This window comes from Glycine soja, chromosome 2 (assembly GCF_004193775.1).
Source record: "Glycine soja cultivar W05 chromosome 2, ASM419377v2, whole genome shotgun sequence".
Taxonomy (NCBI): Eukaryota; Viridiplantae; Streptophyta; class Magnoliopsida; order Fabales; family Fabaceae; genus Glycine; species Glycine soja.
In genome coordinates this window covers 43,998,834-44,023,199 of record NC_041003.1, presented here as the reverse complement: position 1 = coordinate 44,023,199, position 24,366 = coordinate 43,998,834, and the positions used below count along the sequence as shown (strand labels likewise).

General features: G+C 33.5%; 4 protein-coding genes across 6 annotated transcripts; 1 reads left to right on the top strand and 3 right to left on the bottom strand.

Annotated features, from left to right (window-relative positions):
• The first annotated feature begins 972 nt into the window (after positions 1-972).
• Positions 973-4,417, top strand: LOC114396916 (mitoferrin-like). 2 transcript variants are annotated; one of them, XM_028359085.1, is made up of 2 exons: positions 973-2,001; positions 2,618-3,789. In XM_028359085.1, exons 1-2 carry the CDS (start codon positions 1,240-1,242, stop codon positions 2,690-2,692), a joined length of 837 nt encoding a protein of 278 aa, XP_028214886.1. In that variant the 5' UTR covers positions 973-1,239; the 3' UTR covers positions 2,693-3,789. The 2 variants fall into 2 exon arrangements, with proteins under 2 accessions (XP_028214886.1, XP_028214883.1); XM_028359082.1 differs by lacking the exon at positions 2,618-3,789 and adding an exon at positions 3,813-4,417 and having other exon boundaries at positions 977-2,001.
• Positions 4,418-5,827: 1,410 nt separating this feature from the next.
• On the bottom strand, positions 5,828-12,392 carry LOC114396909 (shewanella-like protein phosphatase 1). Its single transcript, XM_028359077.1, has 10 exons — positions 12,038-12,392; positions 11,049-11,149; positions 10,683-10,796; positions 10,183-10,395; positions 9,309-9,444; positions 8,969-9,144; positions 8,050-8,138; positions 7,813-7,882; positions 7,390-7,499; positions 5,828-6,192 (listed from the first exon to the last, which is right to left on the bottom strand). Exons 1-9 carry the CDS (start codon positions 12,231-12,233, stop codon positions 7,413-7,415), a joined length of 1,182 nt encoding a protein of 393 aa, XP_028214878.1. The 5' UTR covers positions 12,234-12,392; the 3' UTR covers positions 5,828-6,192; positions 7,390-7,412.
• Positions 12,393-13,871: 1,479 nt separating this feature from the next.
• LOC114396896 (UDP-glycosyltransferase 87A1-like) lies at positions 13,872-16,318 on the bottom strand. 2 transcript variants are annotated; one of them, XM_028359072.1, is made up of 2 exons: positions 15,632-16,318; positions 13,872-14,901 (listed from the first exon to the last, which is right to left on the bottom strand). In XM_028359072.1, the coding sequence occupies exons 1-2, from the start codon at positions 16,125-16,127 to the stop codon at positions 14,003-14,005; spliced, it is 1,395 nt and encodes a 464-aa protein (XP_028214873.1). In that variant the 5' UTR covers positions 16,128-16,318; the 3' UTR covers positions 13,872-14,002. The 2 variants fall into 2 exon arrangements, with proteins under 2 accessions (XP_028214873.1, XP_028214869.1); XM_028359068.1 differs by having other exon boundaries at positions 13,872-14,904; positions 15,632-16,316.
• A 3,013-nt stretch (positions 16,319-19,331) lies between these two features.
• Positions 19,332-23,202, bottom strand: LOC114396890 (UDP-glycosyltransferase 87A1-like). The gene is made up of 2 exons (XM_028359063.1): positions 22,643-23,202; positions 19,332-20,405 (listed from the first exon to the last, which is right to left on the bottom strand). Exons 1-2 carry the CDS (start codon positions 23,133-23,135, stop codon positions 19,489-19,491), a joined length of 1,410 nt encoding a protein of 469 aa, XP_028214864.1. The 5' UTR covers positions 23,136-23,202; the 3' UTR covers positions 19,332-19,488.
• Between the last annotated feature and the right edge of the window lie 1,164 nt (positions 23,203-24,366).

Here is a 24,366-nt window from a genome sequence, read left to right as displayed (position 1 = left end):
TATTTCATAAATAGAAAAAACATATGAATGTGTCAAAATAATAAATGGTATAAGAAATAAGGTATAATTTTACACATGATAAGTCACAAATTTAATACCCCAAAAGGCTTAAATATATATTTTTCTTGTAAGTTATACTTTTCTTTTTTACTTTAATCTCTATAAATTTATTTTTTTTAATTTTAGTTCCAATAAGTTTGTATATTTTTCAATTTTGTTCCCTATAATATATTTTATTCATTATTAATCCCTATAAGTTTATGTTTTTTTTAATTTTATTCTATAAACAAAAATTTATGAGGACTAAACTTATTGGAACGAAAAATAAAAAAATACTAATTTGCATAAACTAAAATTAGAATAATTAATTTATAAGAACTAAAAATAAAAAAATACTATTTACAAGAATAAAAATATATTTAAATATTATCAAAATAAGATAAATACAAATAAATATCATGGATAAAATGTTTGAATTCAGAAATCATGCTTAATAAACAATTACCCACCGCATATCCGAACAAACTATCAGATTCCTGCAATCCAAACATGACGTTGGACTCGTGGGACACGTTAGCACAGATTAGAATTAGATTATCCTGAAAAACTGTTACATAAAAGTGGTAATTACTCATCTAATTTCTATAATTTTATGATTTTTATTTTTAATTTTTATCGTTTATAATTTAATTTTCTTTTAGTCATAAAATTTAAAAATTATAAAGACTAAAAAAATAAAAATCATAAAATTATAAAAACTAAAAAAATTATTTTCAAAATGATAAAAATTAAAAAAAAATTAAAATATAAATTATAAAAATTAAAAAATCACTTTCAATCTATCAGAATTAAAAAAATAAAAATAATAAAATTATAAGAAACAAATAATTTAACCTAATTAATAAAAGATTTTCACTGTTACCAAAAAAAGAAACATTTCCCAAAAATTTGGAACCCTAATATGTAAATTAAGTTATCATCATGAGATACAAAGTCCTGGACGCAATCCCGTCTTGAATTCAATCCAGCCTCCATCTTAGACTATACACAAGTCACAACTGCAAAGAAAGAAGTAACCTTTGTTTTCTCTCACTCTGGAAGAAACAAACAAACAAACACTCAAATTCTCTTTCCTTCCACGCAGTAATCAATATTCAATCAACCTTTATGACACAGAAAACCCCAATCCCAAACAACACCCTCAGACCCTAATTACTTAAAAAAATTTAATTTTCTGTTATGGCGACTGATGCAAGGGCGAAGTTCCAAAACCCGGAATTCCGACCCGATTTCCACGCGGACTTAACGGTGTCAAGTCACGACGGCCTCCAGTTCTGGCAGTTTATGATCGCCGGATCCATCGCCGGCTGCGTCGAGCACATGGCCATGTTCCCCGTTGACACCGTCAAGACGCGAATGCAAGCCCTAGGCTCCTGCCCCGTCAAATCCGTAACGGTCCGTCACGCCCTCAAGACCATTCTCCAATCGGAAGGCCCGTCGGCCCTCTACCGCGGCATCGGCGCCATGGGCCTCGGCGCTGGGCCCGCCCACGCCGTCTACTTCTCCGTCTACGAGACCTGCAAGAAGAAATTCTCCGAGGGGAACCCCAGCAGCAACGCGGCGGCACACGCGGCGTCGGGCGTCTGCGCCACCGTGGCCAGCGACGCGGTGCTGACGCCGATGGACATGGTGAAGCAGAGGCTGCAGCTGGGGAACAGTGGGTACAAGGGGGTTTGGGACTGTGTGAAGAGGGTAATGAGTGAGGAAGGGTTTGGAGCGTTCTATGCGTCTTATAGGACCACTGTGTTGATGAATGCGCCGTTTACTGCTGTGCATTTCACGACGTATGAGGCCGCGAAACGAGGCCTCATGGAGGTCTCGCCGGAGAGTGTGGATGATGAGAGGCTGGTTGTGCACGCCACTGCTGGGGCTGCTGCTGGGGGTTTGGCTGCTGTGGTTACCACGCCGCTTGATGTCGTCAAGACTCAATTGCAGTGTCAGGTATAATTTTAATGCTGATTATTGATGTTGTTGTTGATATTTTGTGATTTTGACTTTTTCTTCCTTTAAGGTTCAGTATATGTATATGAACAATGTGCCTGTGGTGTGGGAAAAGAAGTGCATTGATTGAGGCTTAGGTTATGTATTACCATTCCTTTAATTCCACCTGTGCAAATATGGGATAATCATTTTGGCTTATGTTTCTTTTATGTTAGTTCTTTGTGCTTCTGTGGTTTTTTCATACAAAGCTATTCTTCTAGTACAGCAGAGAGGCTCTGGGAAAGAGTGAATCCAATGGAAAAAAAATTGATTAGAATGGGTGGAGGATGACTTTAGAAAACTTTGGGGGAACATTCTGCTCTAATAAGTAGTTTTAGTGTGATTTTTAGTTGGTTTTTGAGAAAGTCCAATGGAGTTAATTGATCCTTGTTGCCAACCCCATTTATTGGGATAGGCATCGACTGATTGGGTGAGTAATGGGACACACTGGGGATCAAAAGGCTGCCTCAGGTGCTCCAAAATGAGTTTTACTCTTGGGTCTGTTTTCTAAGGATTGCAGGGAGTTTTAGCTGCCTTGCTGTATTAGTTCTTTTTCTAAGTCTTTTCTGTTTTATAGGATTTGTTACTTCTCATCCTTCACGTAGTTGTACTTCACCATTTTCTTGCTGGTGAGTTGTCTTCCTCTATTTAAACAGAAATAAAAAAAAGGAAAGTGGATGCCAGTAGTCTTGTAGTGTATTTTGCTTAAGGATAGATTTATTAAAATGGTAAACTTTTAAATAACATAACAGACACTTCTGGCATATGGTATAAATGTGCATCTATTCCGTTTATATGCGCTCCTTTGATAAAATATGACATATTCCCATCAACCAACATTAGGGGTGTGATTTTACCTATGGCTCTATGTAATTTTAATGCAAAGAGAGAGAGAGAGAGAGAGAGATGATAAAACTTAGACTTTACAATTTATACTTGAGTAACATAATAAGAAAAGAGTTATATTCAGGTGAACCGTTGGTACATGTGAGGAGCGAGAACTGAGTTGTAAAATAGAGAAAGGAAGTTCAATATAGATTTAATTAAGAAATTGATGACCAACAGACAAGGAAACCAACTGGAAAGATGGTAAGAGGATGAGAAAGTTGTAGGGTGTTGATCCCATAATAACCTTTTTAAGAATTATTGAAGTTTAGCTCTGTTAATTTCCATCCCCACCCCATTACTTGAGTCCTATGAAATTTAGAGCTTTAATCAGACAAAATGGTGTTCAATTGAAGTGCTGAAGATGATGGTACTAATGATTGATGATAATGTTTGAATTTGAATCGCTTCATGTATTCCTTTCAACTTTTGTTGCATTTTTTCTTATTAAAATAGGATGAGTTCATTTTATGATTCTGTAGAATCATATGTAGATTGTAGAAATGACAAGATCATTGTGTGTAGTTCAGCATCCTTATAAATTTATATCATCTTTTCATTGCTTATATGGGGATTGTTATAGATTTATAAGACCATACGTCACAGGAACCCAATATTTTCCAATCAAACAAAAAATGCTCCAAATTCGTTGAGGTTTCAGCACTCATGTCATGACTTTTATTACTATTATTATTATTTTTTCTATTGTGTACTATGGTGCTAATTAAGTTGATACTTTAACTGGAAATTGATTGTGTAACAACTTTTATTATATGAATTTGTTAGGCTTTATGAATGATGGTAAATCTGGGGAAATCATACGGCAAGTTTTTTAAGCCCTTTCTTTCCTTTCCTTGGATAGTAACTTGACATGGTTGATGGTGCAGGGTGTCTGTGGTTGTGATAGGTTCACAAGTGGATCAATTGGGGATGTTATTAGAACAATAGTGAAAAAAGATGGTTACAGAGGGCTGATGCGAGGGTGGATTCCAAGGATGCTCTTTCATGCTCCTGCTGCTGCTATTTGCTGGTCTACATATGAAGCTGGAAAGTCCTTATTCCAAGATTTCAATCAGCAGAAAGACACTGGCACCGTTACCTAAATAACAGAGTTAGAATATACATCATTATTCGGTTCCGTTATAATAGATGATTCTGTCTGTCAAAATTGATAAAATGCTACAAACGGGGGCGTGAGCAAGCAAGCCTTTTCAAGTTATGCGTTCTAACCCCAAATAATATATACAGAAAGCATCGGATTAACCTACTAATGGAGAACTTGTTTTCTTGTACACATTGTCAGTTTTAATTATGATTTTTCCCCCGCCTTAGCTTTTTTGCTAGTTTCATTTAGACAGAACATTATTCCATGCAAACGCCTCTACGCCACATGAAATTTTTGCCTTAGTTTCATGCAGCTGTAAGTTTTAATTATGTGAAAGATTATTTTGATATTCTGAAATTTTTAAGAGATTTCATTTCCTGGCTTAAACTAATATTTGTTCTCTATCTTTTCCACTTTAGTTGTTCCTCTATTGAGAAGTCAGGTAGGAACGACTATTAAGTTAATTGTGTTGATTATGTGTTTTCCATATTTTCTCTGATTAGATGATAGTTTTGACGATAAATATGCAGGGCTCATGAATCGAGCATAAAAGACGCAGGAGCTACAAAAGCAGCTTCTGCCGAATTCATGTCCAATAGTAACAAACGTTATTAAATTAGCTATATAACTTGATGTTAGCGAGTCATTTGGTTTAACTGATTGAAGGATATATATATATATATATATATATATATATATATATATATATATATATATATATATATATATAAAATTTCAAACATGAAATGTATATGAATATTTAAATTTATTACATATTCACCTAGCCACCTTCTCACACTAAGTCTTAAACTCAATGTAATTAAATTAGGTCTTAAACCCTAATACCATTAAGTCATTGGCTTAAGTCATTCAACTGGATATATAAAATTAAATTCAAACTTGAAACGTATTTGACTATTACAATTCAATTACATATGCATTCAATCCAGATTTTCATCGATTCTTGCACACGGTTTTTTTTGTCTATATTCTCCCACAAAAGTCAAGAAAACCACCAGTTGATTATCCTTCGGGAGGCACCTATGGATTTGAACCAGTAGCTGTTTGCTGATGCATTAGAAGTGGGCTCTTTGAAAGCGTAGTATTATTGCATGTGTTTGTTCTCTTTTTTCTGTTTTTCTCAATACGTCACCAAAAAAGAATATTCTCCCCCAGTAGGGTATCACAATCAAGAATGTTTGAGCGAGAGAAAAATGAAAAGTTGAATGGTTGATGAGTTTATTTATGCAACTTGTTTCTTATATATGCAACAAAGCTCCTACATTTTTAAAAATAGTTTGATTCAATTTGTCGGACTTATCTAAAAAAAATGCCTGACATGTTTTGGGTGAACTAAAAACTAAACTAAACCACACTTAACAAGACATGCACAAAACCAAATTGAAATATAAAGTTTTTGTTTAAACACACCAAACTAGTAGGGCTGGGTTTGGAATAGCGTTTTAATCCACATTGAACGGAAAAAATAATACACGTTCCAATGCAAAAACGCCAAAGCAACTAGACAGTTGCTTCTCCGTTGTATCTAGTTTAATACCAAAATCAATTTCACATTCTATAGCGTGCATTCTAATGTAACATTTGTGATGATTAAGATTACTTTACCTACATATATTTATCTTCAATGGTTAAAAATCAATTCTAACAATTTTTAAAACAACAAAGACACTAATTCTTTTGAATGTTTTGGTTTAGTCTATGAACACCCAATAACATACACAAGATATCCTCATCCTTTAAGAGGCACAAAATGCTTTAAGAGGTTAGTCATGTCAAGAGTTTGAAATAGAACAAATATCATTAGTTAGAGAGTGACAGAGGAAGCTAGATGAGGTTAATCAATCCAAACATTCGAGTAATTTAGAATGGGACTGGTTAATGTAATATTTGATAATGCAACTGATTCAGAAGTATACAATATTTACATTATTTACCCTCCTCCTTTCCCTTCTTGTTGTATACCCTATTTTCACTATGTTTCAGTATCTGCCTTGAAATTTCTCTCACAGGATTTTTTTGGTTGCCAAAATTGGTATACTGTTTCCCCTCTATCTTCACGAGTAACAAGTGACTTGCATAGGTCAATGGGTATTGCATATTTTTGCCAATGTTGGACTTCACTAGTTGGATGCCCCTACCTCCTGCAAAAGCACAGTAGAAATATATATATCAATGGAGATTTTGCTTTTAGTTCCTACTAAATCACTAATATGTTAAATACTTCATTTTTAAGACATGAACCACAACTAAGATTCTCCACTATATTCCATTCCCAAGGATAATTAGACAACTATTACCAAGAACCACAACACATTCAAAACAAGTTGGGAATTATTAATTATAACAGGTCAAAGTAACATTATACGATAGTAAAAAAATGTGTTTTTAGTCACTATATTTTGGGTCAAACATGGTGAAGGAACTAAGAACACGTGGATTTAAACCCTCTTAATTAATGAAAACATGAATTCTTAGAAATGAGGGACTAAATCCACATGTTTTTTAAAGTTTAAGGACCAAATTTATTGATATGAAAGTGAAGGGACCTTGACTATATTTGATAAAAAATATAGGGACTAAAAACTCATTTTTCCCTAAAAAAAACATCGGCAAAATGAAAATGACCCTTCTACTTTTGTAGCCAGCCAATTGAGTTCCTAGTCATGATCGACATGGGGTCAAAACTACATAATACAGGCTTGTTTAAACAATAAAATTAATTATTTTAACTTTTGAGGTTTTTCACATAATTAAGGTTTTAAAGGCTAGGGTGAGAGAAGCAAAGATCCTAAACATGCCATGGAAATATGGAATTAGCACAATGCAGAACAGGAGCCCATCCATAATTCTCAGATAGGAGTTTGGCAATTGCTACCATACACGACATGAATCAAAGCCTTATCCCCCTAGATATTGTGGGCTACATGGCTTGAACAATATTATTGGGGCTTATTGAAAACCAAATTTTCAATAAATCCATCAAAACCAGAAATCAATAATTTCAAAATAGTGATAAAATTTCATGATTCAATTATTTTCTTCTCTTCTTTTTCTGATTGGTTTTCTAACATGTTGCTTACTTTATAGCAGTGCATATACTATTTTCTCTTACTTTATTTAATTATTACTTCATTTTGCTCACCAAGAGGTATATGGAGTCAAAGAATGAACTGTATAAACCTAAGAGCCAGGGGGATTCCTATTGGGTGGAAAGTTTCAACTTGCAAATATCATAACACTAAAGTATATTGTCAAAAATAACAATTACTTTCCAATTTTCAATTGAATCTGTAACACAACAATCAATCAGTCAACAAGCAACTTGAAATTTAATATACCTGTTGAATCATTTGTTTTTCTCTTAAGTATATGCAGCAGCTTGAAGTTCACTGTGTCTGTCCCTTTTGCACCTTATAACTCTTGCTTTATCGTCTATAATTTCTAGAACCTGGAAAATATGAATTCAACTATAAATTCCAAAAACTATTTTAAGTCAATCAAGATTGTAAAGAAACAGGAACTGGCTACATGATAAATTGAATTTACTAATTTACATAGTTCCCCACAAAAAAGCCAAGGCTTTTCTATGGGAAGTGAGCACTCGGAAGTCCAGAAGAAAGGTTCAGAAGCATGTGATTATGGCTTATAATATTTAGTATATAACCAAAAGTATTTAACTTCAATTGACTCAGCCACAGAAATGTTTAGCTGAGGGTTGTAAATATTAAATTAAGGAGAATATGCTCGTTGATTTGTTTTACCTCTGGTCTTGAATTCAGAACTCCACTGGACATTCCAACATCTACACGCCAGATACTACAATTGTATTTACTGCAGAAAGAAAATAACTGATTTCAATTAATATAATTATTCCATCCACAATGAACTAAAGGAGATATGTATTTTCCATTTAAATTTAAAGTATAGTAAAAGAAAAATTATCGAGATTTTAGACTTGAGGTTATTTTAGCGATGTTTAAATAGATATATTCTCTTACCAATTTACACCTATAGTTTGAGGAGTATGCCCAACCACCATTGCCTTAGCACCAACTGCTTGCAGTGTCTCATCAAGAATGGAACATACCTGGGAATCAAATTTAGTTTCAAAATATCAATACATATCAGCTTGAAACAGAAATCCATTAAACTGCTAAGGATCTTAGCAAACAAATCAAGAAACATTTGATATAGCGGCACAAAAGTCCCCATGCTAGTTTAAATGGGTTATGACATTCTTTAGGAACACTAATGAGAAAATGTTGCGGAAAGATGGCACCAAGAAGTTTGTTTTCAGGAAAGACTAATTGTATTTTTTGAGATGTTAGATGACCATTGCGGGCATGAAAAAAACTTGCAATTTCTTGGACGCACAATGTAACGATTCATGTTTCTCTAAGAAATACCAGATATAAAGCTCATCAGTTAATTAATGTTTTCTATTACCAGGTAACTTCTTTGTTGCATTATCTCTGTTTTGTCACACTAAGTCATTGTTTCCAAGTTTGTTTGTTTGTTTGTTTAGTTATAGAGGTGCTTTGTTCTTTTTTTTTTTTTTTTTTTTATGATAGGAGTTTTGTTCTTTTATTTTAACTCAGGGGAGTACCTTTTGTAGGTTTATCCTTATCCTTCTGCAGAAGTACATTTGAGTCCCTAGAACTTCTGAGTATTAACTCACCCTTGGCCTCATAATATGGATTAAATAAGAAAGCAGGAATAGATCCCGGTGTAAAGTAAAAGTTAGACATATATGTAAACCATTCATTAGAAAAGGAAAACAGAAAAAGGATAATTGCACTGACCATAAAATCTTATACATTCAAGGGGGGCAGGGTTAGTTACCACGTTTCTATTAACTCCACACATGATCTTCCTATTAGTTAAAGAATACTGTTACAATCTCTTCAGTAGACTTACCTGTTTGTCTTGATAGTCCACTAAATCTAGTGTGTCTCTTGAGTATAAACGATTCCAAACAACGCTATCATAACCCCGAGTGGCAATGAAAGGCATTTTGTGAATATTGTCATCCTCATGCTGACCTCTCATCCACTCAGACACTTCTTTATTCATCCTCTCTAAGCCATATGCAACTACAGAAAACGAAGACAATAATATCAAGCATTGGAATCAAGGTAGAAAAAATTGAAACAGGCAACCATAGAGCATTACATATAGTAGATACTGCTCAAGTAAAAAAAAAAATCCATCTCAAGTTAAACAAAATGAAAAGAGAAAAATGCCACAAAGTATTTACCATGGTGAGGAAGAAGTCCACCATGACAGAAGACCCAGTCATTGACCTTAAGTACAACAGCATGCCTTGCAAGCTCACGTGCAAGAAGCCCACCGGGCCTAAAGAGGATTGATCTGGCAATGACTCCCTTTTGCCTCTGTCTTAATAATTGGAAAACTTCATCAAAAAACAATAGAAAATCATATTCAGAATAACATAGAGTTTCGTTTTGAAATAAGAAAACTTATCTTGTACTTATAATGAGACAGTATTCCTATATGATCCCAGACAAATACTAGGGCATGATCATACAGCTCTCTAAAATTTACCTTTATTAGCTTTTTATCAAGAGGAAAATTTTATTGATTCCAAATTATCTAAATATCTTGAGTGAGTTCAAAAGATGATATTTACAATAGTTCAAATTATCTATATTTTATCTCTAAAATTTACCTCTATATGATTTTATTATAATTTAATCTGTTTTCCTTCAGTTTACCTATACACATAGAAAATATCCTAAATCTGTCAAATGTACATTTGATTATGTCTAGCAAATCATAACTGTGAAGGGATGAGTACAGTTAGATGTAAAACAATTCATGTGCTATCACCAAATAGTTTAAGCTTTTGGGGTAATTGGTTCATGATTTGGTATCAAAATCTTGTAACCATGTGATATAAAGTTCAACTCTCATTGCCCTAGTTTTAGGATAGCTCGTTTTGCAATTCTTTTTCTAGTATTTTGATATGTTGATTTGGGAGTAGGGATACAATTCTTTTTTGGGGGGTAATTCAACCAAAGCAATTTGAAAGAGGAATTTGTGCTTGGTGACAATAAAAATATATAATAACTTAAAGAAGTACATGTGAGTGGGACAGAAATTTATAGTACCTCCAATAAATTCCATGGTCCCCAATAACTTTTTGACATTGTTCGATCTTCTTTCCACCTTTCAGAGACATCAACCCAAGCAGTAAAAGTTTCTTCCCAGTTGTCTTCGGAACCATTGATATATTCTAAGAAATCATTACACTCATCAAATCCCCCAGAGTCAACATATCTGAAATCCCCTTCCACATTCATGGTCTCATGATTTCCATTTACCTAGATGAAGTGCATTGAGTTATGGAAATTTACTTCAAGACAAAGACAATAGCTGAAAAATAATGAACCAGTTTCTTCTGACTTTACACATAATTTCTACTTAGATTTTGATGAAAACAGAAACTTTATAACATGACAAGGGAAACCATGCTATAATGCACTAGGAATTATCATTTCCATGGTCATGCTGTCTGTAACATTTAGTTAATAGACATAGGAACTTGAATATTTATAATTCTGTACACCAGTACTTAAACTTTTCAAGTTTAAAGTCACCAATGACAAACCTGAAACACAGCTCCACCTTTTGCTTTTGCCTGTTTATCCAATGATCGTAGCAAGGACAAGATAGCAATTTCATCTTCTCCTCGATCTAGTATATCTCCAAGTTGAACCAACACCTAGAGCATGGAGAAAAAATAAATTCATGTTACAACCTCTCAATTCTATGATATTCGTTTATTTTCTACTTTTGCCAGAAATGAAGATAGTCGATGACAATAAAGATTGGGTGATTTCTTCTGTTCAAGTTTGAGCATTTCTTAACTTAGTCCTTTCAACAATTTTTACTACGTTAAATGATAGTATTCAATAGAGGCTATTGATTCCAATTAAAACTAAGACCAATCCATTTTGATAAACAGTGAGCATACAGTTTCTCCACCAGTCCATAAGTCTTGACCATCAGAGCTCAATACACCAGCCATTTCAAGTGCAGACCTAGCTTGCTTAAGATCTCCATGTAGGTCTCCAACTATGCAAGGAAATTAGCTTTAATAAGACATAAATGACAGACAACATGCAATGAAAATCAAAACAAGGTTAGAAAATGATCAGCAAGAACACCATCGTATCCACAGAAACTCTTCACTTTCATTGCGACAATTTATATCAAAGTTCCAGAATATAAGGCTATATAGAGAACGAAAATAACTATCCATAGGAGCTACAAAAGTCAACAAAAACAATTATTAGTAACTAGTAAAGAAGTGCATTTCAGCATTTGTGATTGTATAGAGTATCCATCAGGAAACACTAGAGACACATAAGACTGGGAGCGATATGCTAGAGATTGCATAGAAAAATTTCAAAAACAAAGCTAAACACAGATTTAGGCATTAGCTTGTGGTAGGTCAACACTTAAGTTCTTCAACTTTAACCGGAATATCATTAAGCTGCATATATAAGGTTTGGTTATTCTTCTTCTAAAGTCATAGTCCATATGATCTACATTGTTAGAGACTAATATATTATCAAACCACCAATGTTTAAGATCGACACTCCTCCTAATAATATTTTTCCATACACATGGAATCAAGATCAAACACAAAAACCAAACATTCAATTGACCTTAGTCTCTTACTTTCAAAGCAACACAAAATCAGTGTATAATCCATATTATCACCATGCAAATTAAACAGTTCCAAACATTCAGCCAAAATTATAAACTTTAAACATGCCTGCCGGGTCCTACCTAGGGTAAAACCAAAAACTAACTACATAATATTCATCAGAACCTTTTGCATTTCTCTGTTTTATTTTAAAGCAACAACAGCAAAAGAACAATTCAAGGCTTTGCTAATAAGCATATTCAAAACCAAACAGATGCCACAAAAACAAAGTTGGAATAAGAAAAGCAAACCAGCAAGAATTCTGCGACCCGGAGCAGAAACAAAAGTTGGGGGGTCTCCACTGACAACAATGGGTTTCAAGTCACTAAGATTGTTGTTGTTGTTATGAAGAAGCAAAGAAGGATAAGAAGAAAGAGAAGTTTCAGTTGGTTTGCGAGGAAGAGAAGATGGTGGGACTGGTAATGAGTTTAGACACAGTGATGCCATGTCTTGTGAAGATCATTTGCTAATTGTATGCTATGTTATGTTCCCGTTGATGACACTGCTTTGAATGAAACCAGAAAAAGGACACACTTTTCTGACACGAAACTCACACAAAGCTCCTTAGCCAAGCATTTGGTACATGTGTTCGTTTCCCGTACGTGAGAACTGAGAGAAGATAAAGCTTTTAATGTGCCTCTACTGTGTGGTTGCTTACTAGCTTCATAGTTTTTTTTTTTTTTTCCATTTTTTATTTATTTGGATATTAAAAACAAAGGAAAATTGATTTTACTTATTAACATGTTAAAAATAAGAAATAAAAATTGATTTATTTTAAATGGTGGCATATTTTTCGCTCTTTTTTTTAAGGAAACAGAAATAAATAAAAGGATATAATTAATTACAATTTTCTAATTATATTTTCTAATTATATTTTCATTTACAAAATAAAAAATTAAACATCAGAATCAAATAAAATCTCCATATCTGTTAATAATATAAATGAGTTAATTGATATGGATGCTTTAAATTTACGTAATGACATGTTTTTTTTATGATAAGATTTTGGACTATTATTGATGAAAAAGTAATGACGTGTTATTATTTATTACTCCTTTAAAGTGACATAATTGCATTTTAGAGAACAAAGTACAATAGTGATCCTTAATTAAAAAAATAATGGTTAAGATTACCCTAAAAAATTAATGGTTTAGAATATCACATATTGTCCGTTTTTTCATAGTAATTCTGAATTTTTTTAAGTAATCAATTAGAATATCACTTATTATCCTTTTTTTCGTTGTAATTCTGAGATTTTTTTTTTAAGTAATCAACGAGCCAAATTTGTGGCCGGATTTGAACGGGCCATCGTCTGATTTGAAGGGGCCAGATTTGTGGCTGACATTTTAAACGGACTATTTAGTATTTATAATTCTAAAATAACCCGCTCATAAAAAAATATCCAAACATTTATTTTAATTCAAAAAGATTTAAAAACATTAAAAAAAATTAATTCATAAAATATTATAGAATTTTTATTTTTGTGTTGATAAAAATATTTTTTCCTTTAATCCTTAATTTTACTCAAATATTATATTTTTTCATTTCTATTAATATATTTTTCCGGTAACAAATAATGTCACATAAATCATTTTTTCCTGAGGCATAACCTGGCTATGGCATCTCATTATTTAATGGAACAGATCTAATAACATTTTTTAAAGAAAGATTTATAACATATTTAAGTCTTTTAAAAATTATAAAATATAAAATTATATATAAGATAACAAATTTAGTAAAATAACATATCTTTCATAATTTTTTTTATAGATATTCAATTTTACTAATCCAATAATTGCATTAAAAAATCTGAAGAAGTAAATCAAATTTATAAATTTTCAAACAACTTAAAAACTAACAAAAAGAAATGTTATATAATATAGTCATAAATCACGATGATAAATTTATTATTTTTTACAAAAATTACTTTAAAATCTATCTTCATGCATACTTTAAAAGTAATTTTAGTTTATTATCGGACTAAGATTACTTTTTCTAAAATCATTTGAATCATAAATTAACCTTTTCAACCTCAATTTTTTTCGGAATCAATATGACTAAAATTAATGCTAAAACTCAGAAGCATCCAACCTCCAACAAGATAGATTTGGATAAGTGCCCTCCTCATATCCTGTGATTCAAACATTGTAAATATGAATTCTCGGCTCTTACGATCAAGATATTTGAGAATGGGATCCAGCACTCTGGCTAGAAAACTATAACTCTGGTTTGGCACTCTGTAATACATGCGAAAGAAAATCATTGATATTAGTTTCTGATGACCCACCACTTGCAATTGCACCATGACATAACTGCTTCAGCTCTCTGCTTCTTTTCCTCATATCTCTCACTTCATCACTACCCAGATGCATGAATTTTCTAATAAGACTAGCAATTTCATCTTTTGTTATCAAAGTGTCCTCTTTAACCTTTGTCCTCACCCTCCACCCCACCTTCCATTCCTCTACTATCAACTTACCATTAAGGGGTTGGTCCATAAATATTGGAAAGGTCAGAAAAGGAACACCACTAAAAACACCTTCTCTGGTGGAATTCCACCCACAATGAGACCAAAACCCTCCAATAGCATGATGCTGCAACACTCTCAATTGATCACACCATTGCAAAATTAGTCCCTTATCTCCACAAATATCTTTCAACCTATCATTCTCTCCGCGCTGCACCCACAAGAACCGAACGCCACTTTCGCGAACACCAGCTGCAATTTCATCAATTTGTTCATTGGAAACCGATAGAAAGCTCCCTTGAGAAATGTATAACACAGAGCCAGAGGGTTGGTTCTCAAGCCATTGAAAGTAGCCAAGTTCATGGTCAGCAAAATTAGAGAAATCAATGTGGCCATTGCCGAAATAAGGTATTACAGGGCCAACAGTGTAAATGGGTATAGAGAGTTCTGATTTCAAAGCATCAATAGCTTGAGGCTCAAGTTCGTATATGGAAGGAAATAACAGATATTGCGCCTTCTGCACCCATGGTATAACATTCAAGGCCAATTCCAACAATTTTCGGCTGCGCCAGTTTTCATCGTTAAGGGGAAAATCTGCCAGACGAATTGACGAGTTCCCCGGAATATAATCCACACGTTTCTCACCGTCTTCTGTTGCAAACATTTGAACAACATAAGCCTTCAAATATCAAGTTAATATACTGTATGAAATATAAATAATTTATGTAGTGACTAGTGAGTAGTGACATTGTGCAGGACCTTAATGGCATGGTGACACTTTCGACAAAAGGCTTACTCATAATATTATTGTTAAACCGTAAATAATTTTACTCACAAATTATTGTTAAACATTAAATAATTCAAAATAGTTCCTAAATATTAGAGGAACTCTATGAAGAGGTTGTCTCCAAGAATTGTCAACCAAATAGAGTTTTAGTAGCAGCTAGGTGAATCAATCTCACTTTCATATAAAAAGTATGAAAATTAACTCCAAATTGCTTCATCGTCACTTGTATCAGCTCACATTACACTTGATGCTAAGGTGTTCACTTTTATAATAAAATTATATGAAAGATTTTAATTGGATAATACTATAACAGTGTAAAAAGTGTTTATTTTTATATATTGAGATTTAAAGTTTAATTTTAAGCTGGAGATCGTTAGGTGAACCTATCAAACAGCACGAATTATTCTAAAATATTCATGAATAAATAAATACTTATTTTGGGTTCCTTGAAGTGAAGTGGTTATAAATTAATCTTAAAAGATGAAAAAATTAAATTTATAAAAATAAATATTTTATCTTTTGAAACTAATATCTTATTTATCCAAATATTTTTCATTTATATGGTTTTGTGGTGAGTAGAAAGTAACTGACCCGATACATTTACAGGGTAGTGGCCATTTTGCTGGAGAAGATGGTAGTGTTTGAAGACAGCGAAAACCGACGCAGACATTGGCCAAAACGACGCCACGGGAATGTTTCTACTATTGGCAACGCGAACCACCCAGAAGAGGTAAGTGTCGTATATGATTAGCGTTGGGAGCGGCTGAAGGCGATGGAGTAACTCTTCAAAGGGAGCTTCCATTTTGGTCATAACGGATTCAAAGAAGCCGACGAAGTCGCTGGCTCGACCGTGTTCGGAGGGAATAACGTTGGGGATAGTGGCGAATCCGATGTTGTCGGGTTTGGGCTCGGAGCCTATGAAGCCGAGCCATTCCTCGGTGACCACGAAGCTTACGAGGATGTCGGAGTTCTTGGAGAGGAGCAGCTTGCAGAGGTTCATCATGGGGTTGACGTGGCCTCGTCCAGGGTATGGCACTGCCACCACGTGGCTGGCGGTGATTGGTAGAACTTGAATGCAATCGTCCATGGAGATAAAGGGTGTCTAGGAAAATAGGGAGAGAAGATTTTGGAAAAGTGAAAGGAGAACTGTTTTTAACTTTTTTATATTTTTGTTTTTACTTCCAGGTTGGTGAATCTGAACTCTAAGAAGTTAATTTGTATCAGAATTCTTAATTAATTAGTTCCAGGTGGACCCCTGCAAGAATTAAGGAATTCTTGTGCTGCTCATGGCTCAATCGAGGAAATACGAGGATTTTAAGGGTAGAGAATAGATTATTTTTTTTATCTATACAAAACAAAGATAGTATTAAATAATTTATATATTATTTTATATTTAATTGATTGAATTAGATTTTTTTTAATAGAATAGAGTGTTGATATTTGAGTTCAAAATAAAAGTACTGATATTTGTTCCATTAAAATTTTAGGTTCATTGTCCATCCAATATACTTGATTAACTGCATGTATAAATATGATTAATCTTATTTTATTAGTAGTTAAAAATATATAATACAATTTAAAATTTAATAAATATTGATATGTAGTTAAGAGTTGGTTAAATTGACATGCAAGTATTATTGGTCCTAAGGCATGTTTGGAGGGGTGATGACAATAAACTTATGATAAAAGGGGTACAAAATACATACTTCAATGTGAGGAGGGATACACTTGGTGATGCATACACTGCCATCAGGTATTATCACATGCCTTCGTGAAACCGTGAAGCTAATGATGGATGCTGGGTTCACGGCACTTGGGTTGTAACTGCAAGCGCTCAACAACGACGTTGAGAAGTGGATAAAAACTTATGAGCCAACTCTCAAGATACCATCATGACCTATGAAGCACGGATATGTGGACACTTGTCAAACATATCAAACTCAATCCGGACATGTCGGTGTCGTGTCGAACACCGGACACGGCAAGGAACTGGAGTGTCCGTGCTTCATAGATCATGATAACTGGGAGCAATTCGCCAAATCTTGTGTTCAACATCATCTCTAAAATGTCTGAGTCATTGCACGAGCTGAATCTGCAGTTAGACTTAGAGATTTTTGTTCTGGATGGCATGCCGTTCGCAACCGATGTTAAAGAGGTTCGGAAGAGATTGGATATTTTAATGGAGTGTGCAGGCAACAGTTGACGGCGGAGGAACTCATCAGATTACCCGGCAAGTCATGAACTACATCCATCGTATTTGCACATCTTTTGGGAACACTGTCCGAGAATACACCATGGTTCCTGGTAGAGAGGGAAATTCTTCATTTTCTGTGCAGATAGCCAAGATGATAAAGTTGTTAAAGAGCATTTTGGAAGCCAAGTCCAGAGACTACGCTGACCCTGTATTGGGCTATGTTTTTATGATCAATAATCTGACATACATGCGACAAGAGGCGTATAATTTGGCATCCGTTGTGAACATAACCATTTTGGACGATGATTGGTTCCATAAAAAAAGAGCAAAGTTGGAACAAAATTGTAAACTCTATCAAAGTTGCTCATGGAATAAGATGCTTGAATTTTTGAAGCTAGAGAGAATGAGTCACTGGCGCCTAATGTGGTGGCGGAGTCAATGAAAGATAAGCACAATTTGTTCAACAATCACTTTGAGGAGATATGCAACGTTCAATCTACATGGATTGTCTCTGATAAGCAACTAAGGGAACAAATAATAAAATCCATAGACAGCATCTTGTTGCCAGCATATGGAAAATTTACTAACTGATTCCATGATGTTTTTGGTAAGCATGCTTATGAGTATTTGAGTATGGAATTGTAGACATTCTAAATTATCTTGGTAATTTGTTTCTTCTAAGTGAGTACATGAATCCAATGCTGGAAGAGAAGGAAAGGACATCGATGTTCGCATGGATTTAGAATAGAAAAAAGTTACTGTCACAAGTTCAGTGTTCTAAAATATGTTTTCTTGTTTCTCTTTAACTTTTATTACTATTTCCTTCAAACATACTCTTTGTGATTTTTTTTGGGAAAAATGTAAATTATATTAAATCCAAAATGATACAACAATAAACGGGACATATCCCGCAACTAGAGAAAATCAAAAGTCTCCCTAATATAAGAAGACCTATATCAAGATGTTAAAACAAATGCAACAGGTGCGTTTGTCTATACATAAGAAACTTAATCTTGCTAATAACCTCTATTACAGAAAATTGATAATCTTCAAAAATCAGCTTGTTCCTAGACAGCCAGATGCAGTATATTGTAATTGTTATAGCCAGACAACGTAATTTTCTTTGAACACCTGATGTGGATTTGCCCCTAATTAAAGAGTCAGTAATGTGCTGTAAAGAAGTGAAACGCATGCGAAAAGGAACCAAATCACGAATGTGAACCCAAACTTGGAGAGATTTCCTGCAAGAAAAGAACAAATGAGCATTTGACTCAGCCTCATTTGAACATAAAGGGCAGAGGGAACCCTTGTTCAAAAAAGCAACTTTGTCAAGAGTAAGCAGCCGGTTCCTTTTAACAAGCTACAGAATGAAAGACATCTTAGGGGGGATTGCTGGGTTCCATATAACAAAACACCAACTAACAGTAGGCTTGACACCTCTAATGTATTCATAGACTTTGCCAACAAGCAATTGTTCATTGGTGCTCCAAGATTGAATTCTCTTTTTGGTCTCTTCCGTACTTAGCTCTTTGGAGATAATAAAGTTCCTTATTTGAATTATTTTTTTTTATCAAAACTGAATCTGATGAAAAAGTATTGTAATTCCATACATCGCTCCCTCTGAAATAGTAATGGTGAACCCACCGAACTCATAGAGAATCTTTCTTACAATGAAAGTCCCACAGGATACGAAAAAGAAGCGCAAGGTTCCAGTTTTTGAGATTAAAAAGGCCTAAACCCCCTTCTTTTTTCGGAGAACAAACTACTGACCAAGCAACCAAGGGCTTGTTTTTGCCAATATCCGCTTTGTCCAACAGAAAATTACGGCACGAAACGTTGATCCGATCCAGAACAGATTGCGGCAAAGAAAAAATTTCCATCTAAAAATTCACAATTCCTTAAATAACTGCTCAGATCAACTCTTAATCTCATTATTATTTGATCTTAATAATAAAAAGAATTAAGCCCAAACTACAAAGTTCACACGGTCCTTTAGCCATTGAGGCATTTGGGTTTTTCTCTTGGATCCCTTCGCCATTGTTGCAACTTGTTGGACTTCACTTTTACTGGACTAGATATAAGTGTTTTTGTACAATATGCATCAAACTGATTTATTTCAATAAAATGAAAAATGGGGCATTGGTTCTTTGTAGTGCATTTATTTGGAAACAACATGAACAAACCAATGACGTGAAAGTCAATAACCACCAAAATGTAATACTAATATAATTGAAATTGAAAATGAGTGCATAATCTACAAGGTGTTCATGGAATCAATGTTTGTCTGCATTAAATCCCCAACAAAGGCATTCAAATCAGTTACAGCTGACCCGCCATTTGTAATTGCACGACGACATATCTGCCGAAGAGTTTTGGATCTTTCCCTGATTTCCCTTGCATGCTCACTGTTCAAATCCAAAAATTTCTGTACCAGCATTACAATTTCATCTTTCTTCACCAAAGTATTATTCACGTTAACATCTTCATTCACCCTCCACCCAACCTTCCAATCCTCTACTATCATCTTACTATCAATTGGTTGGTCCATAATTATTGGGAAGGTCAAAAACGGAACCCCAGCAAGCACACCTTCTTTGGTTGAATTCCACCCACAATGAGACCAAAAACCACCAATAGAAGAATGAGACAACACTCTCAATTGGTCACACCATGTCACAACTAACCCTTTGCTACCACAAATCTCTTTCAACCTTGAAGCCTCACTACGGGCCACCCACAAGAACCGAATGTCACTTTCCCTCAAAGCAAATGCAATCTCATCAACTTGAGCTCTTGAAACCGAGAAATAGCTTCCTTGTGAGATGTAAAGAACAGAACGATCGGGTTGTGCATCTAACCACTCCATGTAGCTATGACTAGTGCCATTTGTGGTGCTCAAAGTTGGATTTTTTTCGAGGCTAAAATAAGGTATGGCAGGGCCAATAGTGTATATGGGCAATGACAACTCTGCTTTTAAGACATCAATGGCTTGAGGTTCGAGCTCATAAATGGAAGTGATTAAAAGATGCTGTGCTTTGGAAACCCACTCGAAACCTTTCAGGCTTATTTGCAGCAATTGCTTACTGCGGCAACTACCATCGTTTAGAGGAAAATCCACGAGCCGCATTGAGGAAATTCCAGGAATATAATCCACACGTTCCCCACCGTTTTCTGGCTTGCATCAGTTAAGCAAAACATTCATAACTTTCATATCTTCAAATATCAAAATTAAAATCTAATACTGTACAAGTTCAAATAAATTTTTTGTATCTAAATAAGGGACATGTTGATAAATCGATCTAATACAATGAAAATAGCAAAGGCCGATAAAAAAAAATATAAAAAAATTAAACAAATAGTATAAATTTAAAGAGCTATAATATTATTAGTACTACTTTAATAATTATGTACGATTCTGTTAGTATGAAAAATTTCCATTATCAATCAATAAAAAATCATTATTAATATAACTTTTTTTTAAATAAACAAATATATATATATATATATATATATATATATTAGATATTAGGTACCAAAAGGGTAATACATAGCACAGCAATGTCATAAACAAAAGGGATATGAAGTATATATGCCACTAATTGATATAAATACAACATAATCCCAATGACAAAGCCCAAAAACATAGGAAGAAATGGACAAACCAATAACACCAAATATATCTACTGCAACAACCATACACGAGCACAGCAGCAAATAAGTTGCAATACAAAACCAGTCTCCATTAAGTGAGCTAAGACACCCTTCCACCAAGGCATGCACGTGTGTTGCTAGCCCACTGGACAAATGAGTAATTGAAAGATGTCTCATATTGTGAGAGCCAAGACCAAGAGACAAAGGTGATTTCTTCAATTAATTTGCTTCCATCAACCATCTAATTGTTAAATATCACCGCATTTCTTTTCTTCCATACACAAAAAGCCACAAGACACCGTATAGTTTGCCACCATGCACCCGTATCTCTTGAAGTACCTAGACTTGTGTTTTGCCAAAAAAAGATCAACTATGGACAATGCAAGGTAAAACTGTTGCAAAGTCATCACTAACCCAAGACTACATCTTCTTCCAAATAGTCGCCACCACATAGCATGTTGAGAAGAGATGTTGTGCCGACTCCACTTCTTGTTGAAAAAAGGAGCAAAGGGTCTCATCATTATCAATAATGTTTCTCCTACACAAGTTATCCTTAGTTGGTAGCCGGTTTCTCAACAACCTCCAAATGAAGAACAAAGCCTTTCTCGGTGCTTTGATACGCCACAAAAGAGAAAATATTTCCTCCTCCTCCCGCGGACTCACAATAGAAATAATCCAATTGTATGCCGAATGTGAATTATAGACCCCGTTGTTATTCCCACTCCAAAGCCACGAGTCCTTTTCACCAAAATGTCCAACAATTACTTCTCTCTCCCACTCAAAGCATTCTCTTCTCCACACCAATTCCCGTCTCCACCCATCTTCATACCACTCTCACATCTTGCCAACAACCTCATCCTTTTGATTGGTGAGGATAAAAAGCCTAGGAAACAAGTCTATAAGTTTTTTTCCCTCCACGCATTCATCATGCCAAAACTTAGTCTTATCACCTACCCCAACTTTCCACTCAACACCTTTATGAAACCATCCCTCCCCATCTATTCTCCCACAAATTTTCTTTAAATCTTTCTACCCATAAATAGTACTTTTAAGGTAATTATTCTAAGATTTAAGTTTATCGTGATGCATCACAGTTTGTAATTAAACGATTGTAAAACTTCTTTACACCGTATGTATGTAGATTATTTACTCTTTTTCCATATCAGTTAGTTGCGTAATCACTCAATACAAGTATGTGTATGCATGTGATACATGTTTATTTTATATAAATAAAATTTGTAATAAAATAATTAATTTAAAAAATATGTAAATTATATTATCAGTAAAAATAAATAGATAATTTTATACATATAAATTATTTATATTATAATATAAAATAAAATAATCTATAACTATTGATATTTTTTATTAAATATATTGAAATTCAATTTAGAAATAAAGATTAAAATGATATATAAAAATACATAAAAAGAATAAGAAGAATTCCTAAATACGTTCTTATAGAAGAAAAAATCTAAAGCAATATTATTGTTAAATAAAATATATAGAAAGGATAAAGACTAAATAAAATACAAGGACTAAAATAAGAAAAGAAAAAAAATAACCAAATAAAAATGATTTAATCCATAATTTTATGTTACTATAAATTTCATTTGAGTTCAATGGTACAGTGTAAAATTAGTGTATATTTTATTTTTATGATAATTAAACTACCAAAGCAAACATGTAAATATATCTGTTTTTTTTAATAGCATGGAGATATATCTATGAGTTTACCTTTCGGTTGAAAAAATTACCTGACAAATTGACAGGGTAATGTCCATTTTGTACCAAAAGGTGATGGTGGTGGAGCACAGAGAAAATAGACGCCGACATGGTCCAAAACGACGCAACCGGAATATTCCTCCGGTTTCCAACAGCGACCGCCCAGTACAGAAAAGTATCAGGCACGATGGCGGTAGGCGGCGGCTGAAGGCGGTTGAGTAGCTCCTCAAAAGGCACTTCCATTTTGGTCATGACAGCTTCCATAAAGCCGGGGTGGTCGTTTGCGCGAGTGAGTTCGGAGGGAATAACGTTGGGGATTGTGGCGTATCTGATGCTGTCGGGTTTTGGGTCGGAGCCGATGAAGCCGAGCCATTCCTCGGTGACCACGAAAGTTACGAGGAGGATTCCGGTGTTGTTGGAGACAAGCAGCTTGCAGAAGTTCATCATGGGGTTGATGTGGCCGCGAGCAGGGTAGGGCATGGCCACGAGGTGGCAGCCACAAGTTGATAATGATGGAGATTCCATGAAAATTATTAGGGATTGGTTTTGTTGGAAGAAGAAGAAGAAAGAAAGTTGAAACTTATAAATCACATTGGCCTTTCATTTAAGTTTAATTTTTTTAAAAAAATTCTTAGGTTACAAATTATACTACTATTAGTATTATTTTTGTTAATTTGTTAATAAAAATACAAGATTATGTAATCTAAAAACTGTGTATATACATAGATATTGTTGTAGATGGTTTAAAAACTTTTATTATTCATTTAAAAAATTATAAGTAAATTTTTGTTACCGTAAATACACATACTCTTTTCTATTTTTTTTCAATTTACACTACTACTTTATAATTTAATTTTCAATATATACTACTTGGGATTTTTTCTCTTCTTTTTTATTTTTTTTAATTTAAAATATTATAAAATATAAATATTATATTATATAATTTTTTTAATTGGTTTTAAAATTACTTATTTATTAAATTAAATTTTATAATTTTGTCTTTTATTTTTTTAAAGAAAAAATATACAAATAAAGAAAAATAAAAAAATTAGATAAAATTAGAATACAATTTTTTAGTTGCTTTGTATGTACTTTTGTAGTTAAATTTTATTATTTTTTGTTATGTTTGTTAATTAAGAAAATAAGAAAATTAGTTAGTAGTATTAAAATAAACTAAAAAAAACTAAAAAAATAATTGGTACATCTATCTTATACAATAGACATAAAATTTTAAAGAGTAGTACTACTATATTGAAAATATCTTTAATAAAAATATATTAAAAATATCTTTACAAATATTTATTTAGGAGTTATTTTTGGCTTATGTGATAATTGATATTTTTATTATTTATGACTTGCATATATAAAAAGAAAAGATTAACATATCCAAAAGATACTGATAACGGCTAAATATGAGCTATTTTTTATAATAAAAATATATTGAAAATATTTTTAAAAATATTTAATTAGCAGTTATTTTTTGCTTAAATGATATGAATTGATATTTTTTTTTATTTATGACTTACAAATATGACAAAACAAATCCAAAAGATATCAAAAATATAAATAAGCAAGATTTGTTGACATCAGGCCCAAGTCCACTGCATCATCAAAGATATAAAAAGGTAGTCAAGCCAAGGAAAAAAGACAGCCTCATGGCACTCTCAAAGCACTCTCACTATTACCTAGCCAAAGAACTCTTCCCATCTTTTCTGTTATTATCTCTATCCCTTTCTTTACCACAATAGTTTCACCT

Coding starts and splice junctions, on each gene's coding strand:
- LOC114396916 (XM_028359082.1), top strand. CDS start 1,240: ATGGCGACTGATGCAAGGGCGAAGTTCCAAAACCCGGAATTCCGACCC. Junction 2,002..3,812: donor AGACTCAATTGCAGTGTCAG/GTATAATTTTAA, acceptor TTGATGGTGCAG/GGTGTCTGTGGTTGTGATAG.
- LOC114396909 (XM_028359077.1), bottom strand. CDS start 12,233: ATGGCATCACTGTGTCTAAACTCATTACCAGTCCCACCATCTTCTCTT. Junction 8,139..8,968: donor TGGACTATCAAGACAAACAG/GTAAGTCTACTG, acceptor TTTGATTCCCAG/GTATGTTCCATTCTTGATGA. Junction 7,500..7,812: donor TTCTGAATTCAAGACCAGAG/GTAAAACAAATC, acceptor CATATTTTCCAG/GTTCTAGAAATTATAGACGA.
- LOC114396896 (XM_028359068.1), bottom strand. CDS start 16,127: ATGGACGATTGCATTCAAGTTCTACCAATCACCGCCAGCCACGTGGTG. Junction 14,905..15,631: donor CTACCCTGTAAATGTATCGG/GTCAGTTACTTT, acceptor TGTTTGCAACAG/AAGACGGTGAGAAACGTGTG.
- LOC114396890 (XM_028359063.1), bottom strand. CDS start 23,135: ATGGAATCTCCATCATTATCAACTTGTGGCTGCCACCTCGTGGCCATG. Junction 20,406..22,642: donor TTACCCTGTCAATTTGTCAG/GTAATTTTTTCA, acceptor GATGCAAGCCAG/AAAACGGTGGGGAACGTGTG.